Raw genomic sequence first — 18,890 nt, 5'->3', positions numbered from 1 at the left:
TCATTTGTCCTCTCAAAAATCTAGCTCATGTGACTTTTCAGAATGAAGTTTTCAATGTATGTCAAAAATTTTTGTCTTCAGTGGCCCCACTGTTTTCATGTGCTCATGGAGAACGGTGTTTGACTTACTCCTTTCTTCTCCTTCTCTGTAGTGTGGGAATGTCCTCCTGATTCATGGGTTATTTCCCCATGAGAAAATGGAGGCCAAAGAAATTCTCCTCATTTGAAGGTGATAAAACTTTCCCAGGCTGTGTTTAAGGGGATTCATTTATTCTCAACTCTCCTATAAATTTGCCTTTAAATATATTCAATTCTGTCTTGATCTCTGAATTTTATGTGTTTGTTTTTTAAACAAGATACATGTGATAGGAATGTCACTGCTACTGCGTTTCTTCAGGAACTTGAAACAATAGCCATCTATACGCATGCCTGCATGTGTCTTTTGCTTGTAATATCTTCCTTGCTTCTTCAGAGTTTCTAAGCTTTATCTATTTAAAAAGTAAGTTTGATATCCATATAAAATATTAAGGAAAGCTCTGTTATCTACATACCTGAAACTACCAATTTCTCAAATTTGTATTCCTGATACCTCGGTTGATCTCCGCCCAATGGATGGACCACTGAAGCCCATAGCATAGACCTTTGCATCAGGCAGGCAGGGTTTCAACTCTGTCACTTAACAGGCATGTGGGCAAGTTACTTCGTCTATTTTTAAAACTCAGGTTCCTTATCTACTTAACAGGCATGTGGGCAAGTTACTTCGTCTATTTTTAAAACTCAGGTTCCTTATCTACTTAACAGGCATGTGGGCAAGTTACTTCGTCTATTTTTAAAACTCAGGTTCCTTATCTATAAAATGGAGGATGGTAATATTATCTACCCCTTAAGGAGGACTTAAATAGGACACAACAAATGTAAAGTGCTTGTCGTATAATAGGCTCTAATAAATTACTGTTGGTTCTCTTCTCCCCTAAGACTTAAATGTGAACAGAAAAGAGGTGTCTTCACTCGTGCGTCACCCTATAGGGCAGACAGTTACATTTTGGAAAGCAGTGGGGTAAAATGTTAAGGGTATTGATCCTGCTTCTAGCACTTGGGAGACAGGAGTACATCTGGCCATATGGCTGTCCCTGGCCACCTACGACCCACTGCAACCTGCCTGAGCCTCTGTTCTCGTCCTCAGCATTACTGTAGCAGGCCATAGCTTGCTGTGTAATCTCAGAGCTCAGAATGGGGCTGTGTGTGTATGGTTGAAAAAGTCCTGAGTTCCATGCAGATAATTAAAGGTGCTGAATCACTTGCTTCACTACCCTCCCAGAGAAAAAGACAACAGCTTTAAACACATCAACTATATATTCTGTCTACTTGAGATTGAATAAGTTTGAAGATATAGTTGACCCTTGAACCACACAGGAGTTAACCCCCATGTAACTTATAGTCACCCTTTGTATCCACAGTTCCTCTGCATCTGCAGATTCCACCAACTGTGTAATACTGTAGTATTTACTATTGAAAAATATCCATGTATAAGTAGACCCACTCAGTTCAAATCCGCGCTATTCGAAGGTCAACTATATTTGCATTTGGTGGCTATCAGAAACGCTGCTTTCTAGAGTCTGACAATTCTGTTTACTTGTATGAGTTCGTTAGTAATAATCACATCAGTTGACTTGAGAATTTGAGAATGTGTGTATGGAGGGGAGGATGGGGTATTGCATAGTCATAAACAAGGTAGGCTGCTTCCATTTTTCACCTTTCTGGTTAATAATTTTTACTTGGGAAAAGACATAAACTAAACAACCAGTACTCTGGTTTGTTTAAAATGAAAATCGAGGATCTTTGTTTTTCCCTGAAAATTTGGATTCACATATTGGTTGTTTTCAATTGTATTAATTTCCTTAACTGTTGCTATGTTTACTAAGTTGATTTTTTATTCAAAGAAACCTCCTGCTGATGCGATATGCTTCTGCATATAACCCTTTCTGACTCAAGGAGCGTAGTCATCATGAGTCAGTGGAGCCACGGGGCTGTGGATTTTTTTTTTTATCATCTTTCTTGGAGTATAATTGCTTTACAATGTTGTGTTAGTTTCTGCTTTATAACAAAGTGAATCACCTATACATATACGTATATCCCCGTATCTCTTCCCTCTTGCGTCTCCCTCGTACCCGGGGCTGTGGATTAACAGATCAGTGTGCTTTTCCAGTATTCTGGTGTTTAGAAGTGGGATCCTCTTTTCATGTCGACTTAAATAATTTAATGATCACTGTGTTTGACATGGATGAGTTTAATGAGCTATAATAATTTTCTGTATCACTGGTAATACATCCTCTCATATGCCTTTCACCAGCTTTGATGGTGCCTCTCCCTTTGCCTCTGAAATGACATTTGGGATCGGTGAAACTATTTTGTATATTTGGACTTGAGAGTGTTCTGAGGATATAGTCCCCAGATACTTTACGAACTGCAGTAAAAATGATTCGCTGTCCTTGGTTCTCTCAGCTACAAATGGCTACCTTTCATATCAGACTTTCTAGCATTTCAAAAATGTCTTGACGGTCAACTTAAAGGTTTTCCTTTTGCTACCTACTTGACTTTCCCCCCAGAACCTACCACATCACCATTTTCTGAGCTGAGCTCTACTGCCACGTGCTGATTCTCTCTCTCTCTCTCTCTCTCTCTCTCTGTAGAACTAAATAAAAACCGAAGAAAGCTCTTTGAACCGCCAAATACACGCACCTCTTTCCTGGAAGGCGGAGCAAGTGGGAGGCTACCCCGTCAGTATCACTCAGACATTGCTAGTGTCAGTGGCCGCTGGTAGCAGTACCGTCCAGGCACACGCCCGCCAACTCTGTCAAGTCGGACGCAGGAGATCTGTGAACAGCCTTCACTGCACACCGTCCTCAGCACTCGGGTGTCTGGTATCAGGACCAAAGCATCTTATTCGCACCTGAACTTTCTGCCGAAGAGAGAGATGATGATGTTCTTATGTCATCATACAGAATGCCACATGAGGATTACTTTTTTTTTTCCTAACGGCAATTGGACAGAATTTGCAATATGAGGGTAGGGCTTTATTTCCTGTTTTTATTTACCTATATAATAACATATGCACTGATTTTTTTTACTTAACATGAAGGCTGAGTTGACATCTGGGATGCCAGAAAACACAGAAGTTATTTTGTTTGTTTGCTTATTTTGTTTGGGTATTTGGGGATTTTTTAAAAAAAATAATCAAAGTGGGATTTTCTGGTACTGCTTTAAAATAATTATTGAGGTCTTTCAGCACTTTACACTTTCTTACTTCTTGTCCTGTGGAAATTATCTCTCTTTCTCTCGTTTTTGTCACCTGATGTATTGGTACAAATCAGACTGCGTTAAATTTTTATTTGACATGGTGGTACTGGATTATTAGTTTCTGTGCAGAATAGTCTGTGACTTTGGGAAATGTAAGTGACTCCACTTGGTTATGGACCAGTTCTGTTCATGTATGTCAGCATCCTAGAAACACTTAGCAATGAACCTAGTTCACTGTAACAGGTGCGAGCAAAGAAACACCAAATGGACTTTGCAATATTAACCCTTTGCAGTCATCATATTTAGCTGCTGCCTTTATTGCTAAAATGTTTTTAATGGTTGTCTGAAGGCAAAGGGCTATTTTTAGTATACTGCCACTAAAGGACACTTATTTATATCAAACTTTTATTTTTAGATATTATAAGCATACCGTACATAACTGATTAAGTTGCTATCTACTAGAGATTTATGGTAGAGAATGGACGGCATTCAATAACTGGAGCCCTAGATTGTCACTTTATTTAAAAAAGATAAATAATCATCTGACAAGACAGCACTGTTGCCATGAGGAGGAGAAATACATCACTGTCCTTATGTACACATTAGCTGTGCTCCATGTGGTCACAGGACTTGCCTAAAACCATATCTGTCTGCTTGAAGTAGACTTGGCTTTGTTGAGAATGGAAAGGCTTTATTTAAGTCTCCAGGGTGACAGTTTACAAAGACAGCAGAGTTCTGAAGGAGGAAAAATAAAAGACTATTTTGTAAGTGGCTAAACTCGTCGTTACAATCTTGATACTGTGAAAGTCCATGAAATCAGGCAACATTGTTTCCTAGGTCTTTTCAGACATCTTATTATGGATTTATGAAGGGTTTTCAATCCATGAAGACAATCACTAAGTGCCTCTCTTTCTTCAAAGCAATATTATTTCCAAGTGTATTAATTTGTTGGAAAACTTTCCCATAGGACACGTGGTGACTTACCTGTACTGTAATGACTTATTTATGTTCAGTATTCGAGACTTTCTACATGGACATAAACCACTGTCACGTGCTCTCCACAGAAGGCATTAGATTCATACACAACAATTGGGGACTTTCATACAAATGTGGGATCAGAAATACTTGTCTGATTTTTTCCATGGTTAAGTCTTATCATTAAAGTAAGAACAAGAATCGGAGAGAAATTTTGCACACCGAAAAATTTTCACTTAAAAAAAAAAAAGAGTATTGGTTACCGTGAAGGCATAGATAATGGGCCTGTCATAAAATTATCAATTATAACAGCACTAAGGAGATGCCTGTTCCCAAACAGAACTGTATGTGCTTATGGATGTAGAACTAAATCGCTCCCTTCACAAGTACAGTGGAATGACCCTGCGTGTATGTCACATGTATGCAGGTCATCACGTGGAGCTTCCTGCCTTATATGGCTATATGAACACAGCATGCTACACACTCAGCAATAGAGTAAGGATACCAGATCTGTTTCCTGTGCAACAACTCAGTGCTCTGAATTTTACCATTTCTTTAATAAGACCTCCTCCCCAAATAAAAAATAATCATTTGGAGTCTTTCCCCCCAGCTCTTTACCATGCATTTGCAACAGGAGGAAGATGGAATGATTTGCAGTATTGAGTTGATATAGGTTTTATGAACAGTGCTTTGATATTATGCCAAAGGGAAAACTGTCCCAATTAAACCAGATTAGGGTGGCTAAAAAAGTAAATAAAAAACACTGGAAATTACTTTTCTCACTTTCTCTTGATGCAATGAAGGGATTATGACACTACAGTATACGGTGTTGTCAGTGTTATATGATGCACAAAATATTTGGATTATTTGAATAAATGTTTTTAATCAATCTGTGCCTTAATAGTGACCGGTTATCTGTAAATATAGAACAGATACAGATTGTATTTTTGTGTGGGTTTTTGTCCTTTTAGTGATTTTTTTTAAAAAATGAGAGATGGAACTAAACATTGAAAATGGGAATTTTTTTCTAAACTAATCAAGTGTTATATGAAAAATAAATTTATATAACCCCTTTGTATTGCCCTTGCTAGATGAAATGTGTCTTTGTTTCTAGCTTTTTAAAAAATATTTTCAGCAGAATTGAAAGACATTTCTGCAGTAGAATTGTATACGCACTCCCTGCCCTGTTGTTTTGCATCGACAGTCCTCATTTTCAACCTGAAGCTAAGGCACTTCATTTTAGCCAGAGAATCCACGACCAGTAATCAATCATTGTTTCTGTGGCCACCCACACGTATATAGAGAAAGAGTAAGATTATGGAACAGGTTTTATTCTTGTTCATTCTTTTTTTTAATAAAGACTCAAGTCTATGACTGCTTTGACGACCTCATCCATAAGCAAAGGAGCTCCTTGCTAAAGTGATGCAGGGTTTCTTGACCCAGGTTCCCATTTGAGGCTGACTGTGCTATCACACCGCATGGTTACTGTGCCTTGCTCTGAGATTGTATCTGAACTTATTCTTACATGGAGTTGGCACTATACTATTAATCCTGAGATTTGTCTAAATCTCAAAGAAACCCTAGCCCTGTACCCATTATGCTCCCAGAGTTATCTCCACTTGAATTACCTATGCTGGTGGTTCTTAAAAATTGTTTCTAGCAAATAGTTCTTTTGATAACTGAAATACTACTTGTGAACCCAATATTACTCATCAATTCACTCATTCATTCATTATATAAATGCTTAAATGAGGGCTAAGTACTAGGCCCTGTTCTAGGAACTCTAGTAAATGAAACATAAACCCTTGTTCTCCCTAAGCTTACATTCAAACTGGAGAAAGATGGAACTGATGAAGAGGGAATGAAGGATGGAATACCCTACCCTTCAACACAGGCCTCCTTGCATTTACAGCATGCCAAGGGAGCTAGCTCTTGAGTGCTGTCTAGAAAGCCCGGTTTTTGACAAAATGGTTTAAAGTACCCATCTCATAGAAACAGGCCTATGCTTTCAATGCAAAATATTATTCACAGCCTCCCTTTCTCCTTCTTCTAGGTTTCATAGATTCAATCACATTCTTGAAAGGAGTGTGTAAGCCAAAAGGGTTATACAGCTTTGTATGATGACCCATCACTTCCTAGATTTGACTCCCAGTGACTCTGCAGTATTCAGAAATGAGATTTACCTTGAAAGAACATGAGGTTGCTACCCCTGAGGATACTCCAAGAATGCAATCATAGAGAATGATGTCACCAAGATGGTGACAGGTCATTCCTGACTTCACTTCCCCTAACTAAAAGAAAAACCAGCAACTGTTCATGGATAAGACACCACTAAGGAGGGGCTTGCAACAACCAGCCCTCGGATCTTGGCAGTGTGAGTTCCTACCTGCAGTGCCCAAGTAGTAGTCCCAAGCAGCGGCTTTGCTTATCTGCAGAACCAAGACGGTAGCACAGTCTGACCAGGGAACTTAGAGGAGTGCAGGTCTGCCTGATTCAAGTGCTCAAATGAGGAGTTTTTCAGGCCCTGGAGCCTGGTCTGCCCACACCCAGGCAAGGGAGCGGAGCCATAGCCTCCCCCTCTGTGGATTGTGAGTCCCCACCCCATCTGACAGGAAGGGCTGGCAGAACGCCTGGAAGCTGCTGCATAGCCCAGTAACGCGCAAGCTGAGAGGCAGGCAGGCAGAGCTGACCTCCAGGGCAAAGCAAGTGGCCCTCTTTGGCCAGGGAACTTGGGGCGTGGATTGGCTTGAGTCACCACCACAAACAAAGAGACTCATCGTGGTCTTGGAGTTGCTTCTCCCACTGCACTGGGGAAGGGAAATGAATTCATAATTGCATTCATAGCTCCTTCAGGCTTCCTGATCGGGGAGCCTAACCAGAGCACCCTGCGTAGCCGCTCCAATAGCTCTGCTTACAGTGTCACTTAAGACCCATGAGCACAATCCATGGCTTTTCCCATCTGCAGAGCAAAACTGGTGGCCTTGCCTGACCAAGATACTCATTTTACACTCTTGCCTGATTTCAGGTCCCCAAACAACAAGCTGTGCAGCCCCTGGGTCCTGTCCTGCAGTCCTGCAAGGCAAGCTAATACATAGCCCTACCTACTGCTGAGTAAAGAAGCCAGTCATGACCACTTAACAAGCATCACCAAGCAAATGTGGAGCACATCCTAGAGCCTCCCTTGGGCAGGGAACCAAGCAGCAGTCTATCCAGCTATTCTCAGCTAGGGGCACATACCTCACCCTGACCTTAGAGCTCAAACAGTTGTCTTGCCCTAAAATAGACCCTTAGCAGCTCCCCACCTGCCCAAGGATGGTACCAGCAGACACGCCTGGAAACCCAACTGAGCTGACTGGTGAAAAATTTTCTCTGCCAAGGTGAACCAGCAAAGTCTGGAGGAGGAGACCACTTATTCAAATATACCAGTGTAAGAAATCAAGGACCATAAAACATCATGTAAATATGACACTATGCAAGGAAATTAATAAGGCACTAATAAAGGATCCTAAAAAAATGGAGCACTGTTAAATGTCAGGCAAAGAATTCAGCATAATCCTCTTAAAGAAGTTACTGAACTACAAGAAAACACAGGCAACTCAGTGGAATTAAGAAAGTAACACATGAACCAAATAAATTTAACAAAGAAATAGAAACGAATAACAAAAGCAAAACAACAATAAACAAAACCAAAACCAAACAAAACTCAAAAGGGAAATCCTAGGGCTGAAAAACAGAATAAATGAATTGATAATTCAATAGAGAGCTTCAAAAGCCCACTTGACCATGCAGACAAAGAATCAGCAACCTGGAAGATAGGACCTTATCTAGTCACAGGAACAAAAAGAATGAGAGAGAGGCAGGATGGCAGAGTAGGAAGATTCTGAGCTCAACTCCTCCCATGGACACACCCAAACTACAACCACATATACAACAACTTTCTCTGAGAGCAACCTGAAGGCTTGCAGAACATCTCTTGTACAATTAAGGATATAAAGGAAAAACCCATCGAGACAGGTAGGAGGGGCACAGATGCAATCTAGTCAGGACCAACACCCCAATGGGTGACCCACAAGCAGAAGGGGATATCACAAACTTGGAAGTCCTCCCTAAGAAATGAGGGGTTCAAACCCCAAATAGAGCACCTTAGCCCTAGGGACCAGAACTGGGAATATGAGCCCCCTTAACTAATTTTGAAAACCAGTGGGGCTTGCGACCAGGAGAGCCAGAGGACAACAAGAAACCAAAACTTGCTCTTAAAGGCGTTACTTGCTCTGAGTCCCAGCATAGAGGCAACAGATTGAAAAGCACCTGCCACTCTAGCCAGCCTGCTAAGATAGCATGCCCCCCAGGCTGTTCTGAGCTCCAGCTCCAGTCCCTCCTACCCACCAAGGCAGTAGCCCCTGGTGCACCACAGGAGAAGTCCTGGTCCGTGCTGGGCTCCAGTGTTCCCCACACCCATCTAGGTGGTGGCTCCCAGTGTAACCTGGGAGAAGCCCTGGCTTGCACCAGGCTCTGGCCCCAGCTGCCCCCGCCCCCTGACCCACCCACCAAGGTGGCTGCCCTGGCATGCCCTGGGAGAAGCCCTGGCGCATGACCACTTCAGCTCCAGTCCTCCTGCCAAAGCCACAAGACATGCAGTCTGCATAAGGGTGCTCCTACACAAGGACATGCTTTCAAGACTGGTAGACTAACTGTTTCATCTAATTCATAAATACAGAAAGTCAAACAAAATGAGAAGACAGAGGATGTGTTACAAATGAAAGAACATGATAGAACTCCACAACCCCCCCTAATGAATCAGAGATAAGTGATTTACCTGATAAAGAGTTCAAATCAGTGGTCATAAAAATGCTTACTGATCTTGGGAGAAAAATGGAGAATATGGCAATAACTTCAAAAAATTAGAAAATATAGAAAAGAGCCAGTCAGAGCTGAAGAATATAATCAGTGAAATAAAAATACACTACAGGGAATCAACAGCAGATCAGATAAGACAGAAGAATGCACAGGTGATTTGGAAGAAAGAATAGTGGAAATCAGCCAATCACAATGGCAAAAAGAAAAAAGAATTTTTAAAAACGAGAATAGGAGTCCTTGGAGCCAGCCTGAAGGGCATGGGACGCTGCGCGCCAGCTTGGCCGTGCCGTCAGGGTAGGGGCGTGCATGGCCCTGGTTCCCCGGCCGGCCTGCCTGGGACTGGGGCGCGGCCCGGTGGCTCCCCACCCGCTCCTCGCTCCTCACGCAGCCCCTCATACGACCCCGGGTGTGAGGCGGCCGAGCTGAGGCTCCGGGAAATTGCAAAGTTCATCTACAGCCAGATCGACAGCATATTCTTTTTTAGGAATCAAGAATCAACACTGGGCTATCTCCTAAGATTAAACCATGAAAGCCCACTTGGAGGCTGCATGGCCATCAGCACAGTTGAACCTCAAAAATGGACTTTTTCAATCGGGGAGATCTCCTTATTCAGCTAAATCGTCAGAAGTGGTGAGAAGAAAAGATCCCTACCCGACTGAACTCCTCCAGACAAATTAAATCAGTCTAGCAAGGAATGGAGCTGTACAAGGGTGGCCAGAACACCATCTTCTGCTTGCACCATCACTGAGCCGTCCCTCTAGGACTGCCACCTACATGCCGGTTGCACCCAGTGCAAGTCATCCAGCTGCGTCAGGGAATGGGAGCTGAAGTCCTGCTCCACTCACCAAGCTGAGTTTATTGGTGCATGGCCGTGTTGCCCAGATGATGTGGCTCCTTTTTCTAATTTGCACCAATGCACCCTGTATGGGCTAGTGGCATGTCTGACCACCCCATTCCCATATCCCAGTCCTACCCGAGATTCTATTCCTTACCTTGGATGGATTCAAGATTTTCATGAACAAATTAGGTTTCTTGCAAAAGATGAAATATTTGACCCCAATTGAAATTAATTTCATAAGGTAAAGTTCAAAATATTATCATAGATGTGAATTATGTATTTATATATGCATATGTAAACAGTCACATAGATATACATGTCTGTGTATCAGAAGTTAGCAAAACTTAAATTTGGTAAATGTTTAAAATAAAACTATTTTGGGTATTCAAAAATAAAAATAAAAATGAGAATAGTTTAAGGGACCTATGGGACAGCAGCAAACATACTAACAGTAGCATTACAGAGGTTCCAGAAGGAGAGAAAGAAAGGGGCAGAAGATGTATTTGATGAAATAGTGGCTGAAAACTTCCCTAACCTGGGGAAGGGAATAGATATCTAGATCCAGGAAACACAGAAATTCCCAAACAACATGAACCCAAAGAGAGCCACACCAAGGCATATCATAATTAAAATGGCAAAAGTTAAAGAGAATTTTAAAGGCAGTAAGAGAAAAATAAGGACTTACATACTTACAGCCCCATAAAGCTATCAGCTGATTTTTTAGCAGATACTTTGTGGGCCAGAAGGGAGTGGCATAATGTATTTAAAGTGCTCAAAGGAGAAAACCTACAACCAAGGATACTCTACTCAGCAAAGTTATCATTCAGAATTAATGGAGAAATAGTTTCCCAGAAAGTAAAAACTGAGAGTTCATTGCCATTAAACCAGGCTTACAAAAATGTTAAAGGATCTTCTTTACGTGAAAAGAAAAGGTCATAACTAGAAATAAGAAAATATATGAAAGAAAAAAAATCTCACTGGTAAAGGCAAACATATAGTAAAGGCAGTGGATCAACCACTTACAAATCTAGTTGGAAGGTAAAAGAAAAAAGTTGTAAAATCAACCGTAACTACAATAAACAGTTAAGGAATACACAAAATAAAATGTAAAATATGATGTCAAAAGCATATTTGCAGGGGTGTAAAAAAAATGTAGAGCTTATAGAGTGTGTTCAAACTTATACAACAGCTTAAAATAAACATATATATATGGACCGCGTGGTAATCACAAACCAAAAACCTATAACAGATACACAAAAAACAAAGAGAATGGGACCCAAACATAGCACTAAAGAAAACCATCAAACCACAAGGGAAGAGACTAAAAGAAGAAAAGGACAGAGAAGAACAACTAGAAAATAAGTAACAAAATGGCAATACATATATACCTATCAATAATCACTTTAAATATAAATGAACTAAATGCCCCAATCAAAAGATACAGAGTGGGTAAATGGATGAAAAAAAACAAGACCCATCTATATGCTGCCTATAAGAGACTCACTTCAGAGCTAAAGACACACAGAAAAGAAATAGAAAAAGATATTCTATGCAAATGGAAATGAAATCTGTGGTAGCAATACTCATATCAGACAAAATAGACTTTAAAACAAAGACTATGACAAGAGACAAGTAATAAAGGGGTCGACCCAATAAGAAAATATAACACTGGTTAACATATGTGCACATAATATAAGAGCATTTAAATATATAAAGCCAGTATTAGCAGACATAAAGGGACAAATTGATAGTAGTACAATAGTAGCAGGGGACTTCAACACTTCACTTACATCAATGGATAGATCATCTGGAAAGAAAATCAATAAGGAAACAGTGGCTTTTAATGACACATTAGATCAGATGGACTCTCTATATATTTATTTATTTATATATTTAGAGAGAGAGAGAACATTACATCCAAAAACAGCAGAATGCACCTTCTTTGCAAATGCACATGGAGCATTCTCCAGAACAGACCACAGGCTAGGCCACAAAACAAGTCTCAAAAATTTAAGACTGAAATCATATCAAGCATCTTTTCTGCCCACAGCAGTGTGAAACTTAAAATTAATTATAGGAAGAAACCTGGAAAAAACACAAACATAGTGAGACGAAATAACATGCAACTAATGAACAAATGGGTCAACAAAAAAAATCAAAGAGGAAATAAAAACATACCTTGACATGAATGAAAATAGAAACATAAATTTCCAAAATCTAAGCAGCTCTAAGGGGGAAGTTCATAGTGATACAGGCCAATCTCAGAAAAACAAGAAAAATATCAAATAAACTACCTAATTTTACATCTAAAGGAATTAGGAAAAAAAGAACAAACAAAGCCCAAAGTTAGTAGAAGGAAGGAAATAATAAATACCAGGGCAGAAATAAATAAAACAGAGACTAAAATACAATAGAAAAGATCAATGAAACTAAGAACTGGTTTTTAAAAGATAAACAAAATACACAAACCTTTACCCAGACTCATCAAGAAGAGAGAAGGCCCAAATAAAATTAGAAATGAAAGAGGAGAGGTTACAACTTATATCACAGAAATACAAACAATCATAAGAGAATACTACAAACAATTATATGCCAACAGAGTGGACAACCTAGAACAAATGGATAAATTCCTAGAAACATAAAATATTCCAAGACTGAATCAGGAAGAAATAGAAAATCTGAACAGACCAATCACTAGTAATGAAATTGAACTGGTAGTCATTCCCCCACCCCCCACCCCAAATAAAAGTCTAGGACCAGATGGCTTCACAGGGGAATTTTACCAAACACTTAAAAAAGAACTAATATTTATCCTTTTCAAACTATTCCACAATGTTGAAGAGGAGGGAACATGGCCAAACTCATTTCACAAGGCCAGCATTACCTGATATCCAAACAGAAAAAGACACTATCAGAAAAGAAAACTACTGACTAATATCTCTGATCAATATAGATGCAAAAATGCTCAGTAACATACAAGCAAACCAAATTTAGCAGCACATTAAAACTATCACTCACCATGGTCAAGTGGAATTTATCCCTGGATGCAAGGATGATTCAGAATACGTAAACTGATCAATGTGATATATCACATGAATAAAATGAAAGGGAAAAAACTATGATCGTCTCAATAGATGCAGAAAAAGCATTTGACAAACTCAACATCTTTTCATGATAAAAAGTCTTAACAAATTAGGTATGAAAGAAACATACCTGAACATAATAAAGCCCACATGTGATAAGTCCACAGCTAATATCATACTCAGTGGAGAAAGATTAAAAGCTTTTTCTCTAAGACCAGAAAGAAGACAAGGGTGCCCACCCTCACCACTCCTGTTCAACATAGTATGGGAAATCCTAGCCAGAACATCAGGCAAGAAAAAGAAATAAAAGTCATCAAAATTGTTAAATGGAGTAAAATTGTCTGTCTCTGCAGATGACATGATTTTATATGTAGAAAATCCTAAAGACCCTACCAAAAAACAGTTATGCCTAATCAATGAATTCAGTAAAGCTGCAAGATGCTATTTTTATAGGTTAATTTTGTATTTCTATATATTAATAACAAATTGTCTGAAAAGAAATAAAGAAGTTGATCTCATTTACAATAGCAATCAAAAACAGTAAAATACTTAGGAATAAACTTAAAGTAGGAGGTCAAAGATCTCTACTCTGAAAATTAGAAGATATTGATGAAAGAAATTGAAGAAGACACAAACATATGGATAGGTACACTACGTTCATGGATTAGAAGAACTCATACTATTCAAATATTCATAACTACTGCCAACCATCTATAGATTCAGTGTAACCCCTATCAAGATTCCAATGGCATTCCAATTCCATTTTACAGAAGTAGGAAAAACAATCCTAAATTTTACATAGGACTACAAAGACTCCAAATAGCCAAAGCAATCCTGAGAAAGAAGAACAAAACAGGAGGCATCACTGTTCTTGATTTCAAGCTATACTCTAAAGCTATAGTAATCAAAACAATATGGTTTGGGATAAAAACAGAGGAATCAATGGAACAGAATTGATAGCTCATAAATAAACCAAAATATATATGGCCAACCAACATTTGAAAATGGAGCCAACGATACTCAATGGAGAAAAGGTTGTCTCTTTAATAGATGATCCTCAGAAAATTGGACATTCACATGTAAAAGAATTTAACTAGACCCCTGTCTTACACCACTCACAAAAATTAACTCAGAATGGATTAGGACTTAAATGTAAGAACTGAAACTAAAACCATAAAACTCCCAGAAGAAAATCCAGGAAAAAAGCTCCTTGACACGTGTCTTGTCAATGATTTTTTGCTATGATTCCTAGAGTCCAAGCAATAAAGGCAAAAATTAAAAAGTGGGACTACATGAAACTAAAATGTTTCTGCAGAGCAAAAGAAACAATCAACAAAGTGAAAAGATCACCTAGGAATGAGAAAAGGTATTTGTAATCCATATATCTGATAAGAAGTTAATATCTAAAATATATAAAGAACTCATACAACTCAACAGTGAAAAAAAAAAAACACACACCAAATAATTCAATTAAAATAGGGTAAAAGACCTGAACAGACATTTTTCCAAAGGAGATACAGGAATGGCCAACACATACAGGAAAGGACACTTAACATCACTAGTCATTAGGGAAATGACAATCAAAACCACAATGAGGGGGGCTTCCCTGGTGGCGCAGTGGTTGAGAGTCCGCCTGCTGATGCAGGGGACACGGGTTCGTGCCTCGGTCCAGGAAGATCCCACATGCCATGGAGTGGCTGGGTCCGTGAACCATGGCTGCTGAGCCTGCGCATCTGGAGCCTGTGCTCCGCAACGGGAGAGGCCACAACACTGAGAGGCCCACGTACCACAAAAAAACAAACAAAAAAAAAACCACAATGAGATATCACCTCATGACTGTTAGAATGGCCACAATGAAAAAGACAAGAGAAAACAAATGTGGCAAGAATGTGGAGAAAAGGGAATCCTTGAACATTCTGGGTAGGACTGTAAACTAGTATAGCCACTGTGGAAAACAGTATAGAGGATTCTCAAAGTATTACAAATAAAACTACCATATGATCCAACAATTCCACTTCTGGAAATATATCTGAAAGAAACAAAGATGCTAACTTGAAAAGGTACCTGCACCCCCATGTTCATAGCAGCAATATTATTTACAATAGCCAGGGCATGAAAGCAACCTAGGGGTCCATCAATGGATGAATGGATTAAGAAGTTGTAGTAAATACATACAATGGAATATTATTCAGCCATAAAAATGAGAAAATCCTGTCATTTGCAACAACATGGATTGATCTTGCTAAGTGAAATAAGTCAAATGAAGAACAACAAATGCAGTATGATCTCACATGTAGAATCCAATTTAAAAAAAAACTCATAGAAAAAGAGATTGATTGTCAGAGGCAGTGGGTAGGGGAGAGGAATTTGGAGGAAGGTGGTTAAAAGATACAAACTTTCAGTTATAAGATAAATAAGTACTAGCAATATAATGCACAACATGATGACTTTAGTTAACACTGCTGTATGATATATAGGAAAGCTGTTAGAGTAAATCCCAAGTTCTCTTCACAAGGAAATAAATTTTTTTTCTTTTTCTTTCTATTGTATCTATATAAAGATGATGGCTGCTACACAAACTTACTGCAGTAATCGTTTCACAATATATGAAAGTTAAACCATTATGCTGTACATCTTAAACTTATTCAGTGACATGTCAATTACATGTCAATAAAACCAGAAAAATACACTAACATTTAGAAGTTAATTCCAAAAGTAAACCTCCCAATTGTTTTGTGTGTCTCTTAACTGCTTATTGTGTATATAGATGATTTTAGTACTTTGGTTTTTTAACCTTCCTACTAGCTTTTTGCATGGATAATTTCCTCCTTTACTGTATGTTTGCCTTTACCAATGAGCTTTTCATTTGTAATTTTCTTGTTTCTAGTTGTGGCAGTAATGAGGGGAGGAGAGTAAAATGCAGGGATTTTTAAATGCATTTGAAAATAAGAGATCAGCAACTTAAAACAATAATGTATATATGTAGATTTCTATATAAAAACCTCATGGTAACCAAAAATCTATCATAGATATACACAGACAAAAAGAAAATGGAATCCAAACGTAACACTAAAAATAGTCATTAAATCACAAGAGAACAAAAGAAGAAGAAAGGGAAAAAAGATCTATAAAACAGTTTCCAAACAAGTAACAAAATAAGAACATACATAGCAATAATTACCTTAACAGTAAATGGACTAAATGCTCTAATCAAAAGACACAGAATGGCTGAATGGATTAAAAAATAAGACCCGTATATATGCTGCCTACAAGAGACTCACTTCAGATCTAGAGAAACACACAAACTGAAAGTGAGGGGATGGCAAAAGGTATTCCATGCAAATGGAAATCAAAAGAAAGTTGGAAGGCTTCCCTGGTGGCGCAGTGGTTGAGAGTCTGCCTGCCGATGCAGGGGACACAGGTTCGTGCCCTGGTCCGGGAAGATCCCACGTGCCACGGAGCGGCTGGGCCCGTGAGCCATGGCCGCTGGGCCTGTGCGTCTGGAGCCTGTGCTCCGCAACGGGAGAGGCCACAACAGTGACAGACCCGCGTACCACCAAAAAAAAAAAAAAGTTGGAGTAAAAATACTTATATTAGACAAAACAGACTTCAAAATAAAGACTATTACAAGAAACAAAGAAGGACACTACATAATGATTAAGTGATCAGTCCAAGAAGAAAATATAACAACTGTAAATATATTTACACCCAACATAGGAGCATCTAAATATATAAGGGAATATTAACAGACATAAAAGGAGAAGTTGACAGTAACACAATAATAGTAGGAGACTTTAACACCCCACTTACATCAATGAAGAGATCACCCAGACAGAAAATTAATAAGGAAACACTGGCCTTAAATAACACATTAGACCAGATGGACGTAATTGATATTTATAGAGCTTTCCATCCAAAAGCAGCAGAATGAACTTTCTTTTCAAGTGCACATGGAACATTATCCAAGACAGATCACATGCTAGGCAAGCCTCAGTAAATTTAAGAAAATTGAAATCATATCAAGCATCTTTTTCAACCACAACCCTATGAGACTAGAATCAACTACAAAAAAAACCCCAAAAAACAAACTGCATAAAAAAACAAGAGAAGGCTAAACAATATGTTACTGAACAACCAATGGATCACTGAAGAAATCAAAGAGGAAACTAAAAAAATACCTAGAGAAAAATTAAAATGAAAATGCAAAAATCCAAAACCTATGGGACACAGCAAAAGTAGTTCTAAGAGGGAAGTATCAATAGTATCAATATATAACGATAAAAGCGTACCTCAGGAAATAAGAAAAATCTCAAATGAACAACCAAAACTTATACCTAAAGCAACCAGAGAAAGAAGAACAAACAAAACCCAAAGTTAGTAGAAAGAAAGAAATCATAAAGATCAGAACATAAAAAAATAAATTAGAGACTAAGAAAAAAATAGAAAATATCAATGAAATTAAAAGCTGGCTCTCTGAAAAGATAAAATTGATAAAGCTTTAACCAGATTCATCAAGAAAAAGAGGGAGGGCTTCCCTGGTGGCGCAGTGATTGAGAGTCCGCCTGCCAATGCAGGGGACATGGGTTCATGCCCTGGTCCGGGAAGATCCCACATGCCGCGAAGCGGCTGGGCCCGTGAGCCATGGCCGCTGAGCCTGCGCGTCTGGAGCCTGTGCTCCGCAACGGGAGAGGCCACAACAGTGAGAGGCCCACGTACCACAGAAAGAAAAACAAAAACAAAAACAAAAAAAGAAAAAGAGGGAGAGGGCCCAAATCAATAAAATCAGAAGTGAAAAAGAAGTTACAACTTACACCATGAAATACAAAAGATCATAGGAGACTACTATGAACAACTATATGCCAATAAAATGAACAACCTATATGGAGGAGAAATGGACAAATTGTTAGAAATGTACAATCTCCCAAGACTGAGCCAGAAGACACAGAAAATATGAACAGACCAATTACCAGTAATGAAATTGCATCAGTAATTTAAAAATACCCAACAAACAAAATTCTAGGACTGGATGCCTCACAGGTGAATTCTACCAAACATTTAGAGAATAGTTAACACCTATCCTTCTCAAACTATTCCAAAAATTGCCAAGGAAGGAACACTTCTGGATTCATTCTATGAGGCCAGCATCACCCTGATACCAAAACTCGACAAAGATATCACAAAAAAGAAAATTACAGGCCAATATCACTGATGAACATAGATGCAAAAATCCTCAACACAATATTAGCAAACCAAATCCAACAATACATTAAAAGGATCATACACCATGTTTAACTAGGATTTATATCTCAGGGATGCAAGGATTTTTCAATATCTGCAAATCAATCAATGTGATATACCACACCAATATATTGAAGAATAAAAATCAAATGACCACCTAAGAGATTTAGAAAAAGCTTTTGACAAAATTCAACATACATTTATGATAAAAACTCTCCAGAAATTGTGCAACATAATAAAGGCCATATATGACAAACTCACAGCTAACATTATACTCAATGATGAAAAGCTGAAAAAATTTCCTCTAAGATTAGGAACAAGACAAGGATGTCCACTCTCCTCACTTTTATTCAACACAGTATTGGGAGTCCTAGACACAGCAATCAGACAAGAAAAAAATAAAATGAATCTAAATTGGGAAGGAAGAAGTAACTGTTACTGTTTGCAGATGATGACACTATACATAGAAAATCCTAAAGACCCCATCAGAAAACTACTAGAGCTCATCAATAAATTCAGTAAAGTTGCAAGATACAAATTTAATATACAGAAATCTGTTGCATTTTTATATGCTAACAATGATCTATCAGAAAGAGAAATTAA

The 18,890-nt window shown here is 38.7% G+C and overlaps 1 protein-coding gene and 1 long non-coding RNA gene across 5 annotated transcripts in view; one reads left to right on the top strand and one right to left on the bottom strand.

Moving 5' to 3' along the window:
* BICC1 (BicC family RNA binding protein 1) overlaps positions 1-3,725 on the top strand; it is a 300,351-nt gene extending 296,626 nt beyond the window's left edge. For 2 of the 3 annotated variants that reach the window (XM_079899308.1, XM_079899309.1), the window contains exon 21: positions 2,690-3,725. In XM_079899308.1, the coding sequence (XP_079755434.1) occupies positions 2,690-2,820 (131 nt within the window). In that variant the 3' untranslated portion in view covers positions 2,821-3,725. The remainder of the gene's footprint in view (positions 1-2,689) is intronic. The other variant, XM_079899310.1, reaches the window with a different exon arrangement.
* The window catches only part of LOC307174853, a 349,322-nt gene that overhangs the window by 14,876 nt on the left and 315,556 nt on the right, over positions 1-18,890 (bottom strand). For both annotated transcript variants that reach the window (XR_013824185.1, XR_013824186.1), the window contains exon 5: positions 2,739-2,958. This is a non-coding gene — a long non-coding RNA (uncharacterized lncRNA). The remainder of the gene's footprint in view (positions 1-2,738; positions 2,959-18,890) is intronic.

Source organism: Stenella coeruleoalba (assembly GCF_951394435.1).
Source record: "Stenella coeruleoalba genome assembly, chromosome: 16".
NCBI lineage: Eukaryota > Metazoa > Chordata > Mammalia > Artiodactyla > Delphinidae > Stenella > Stenella coeruleoalba.
This window is presented reverse-complemented; position numbering and strand designations above follow the sequence as displayed.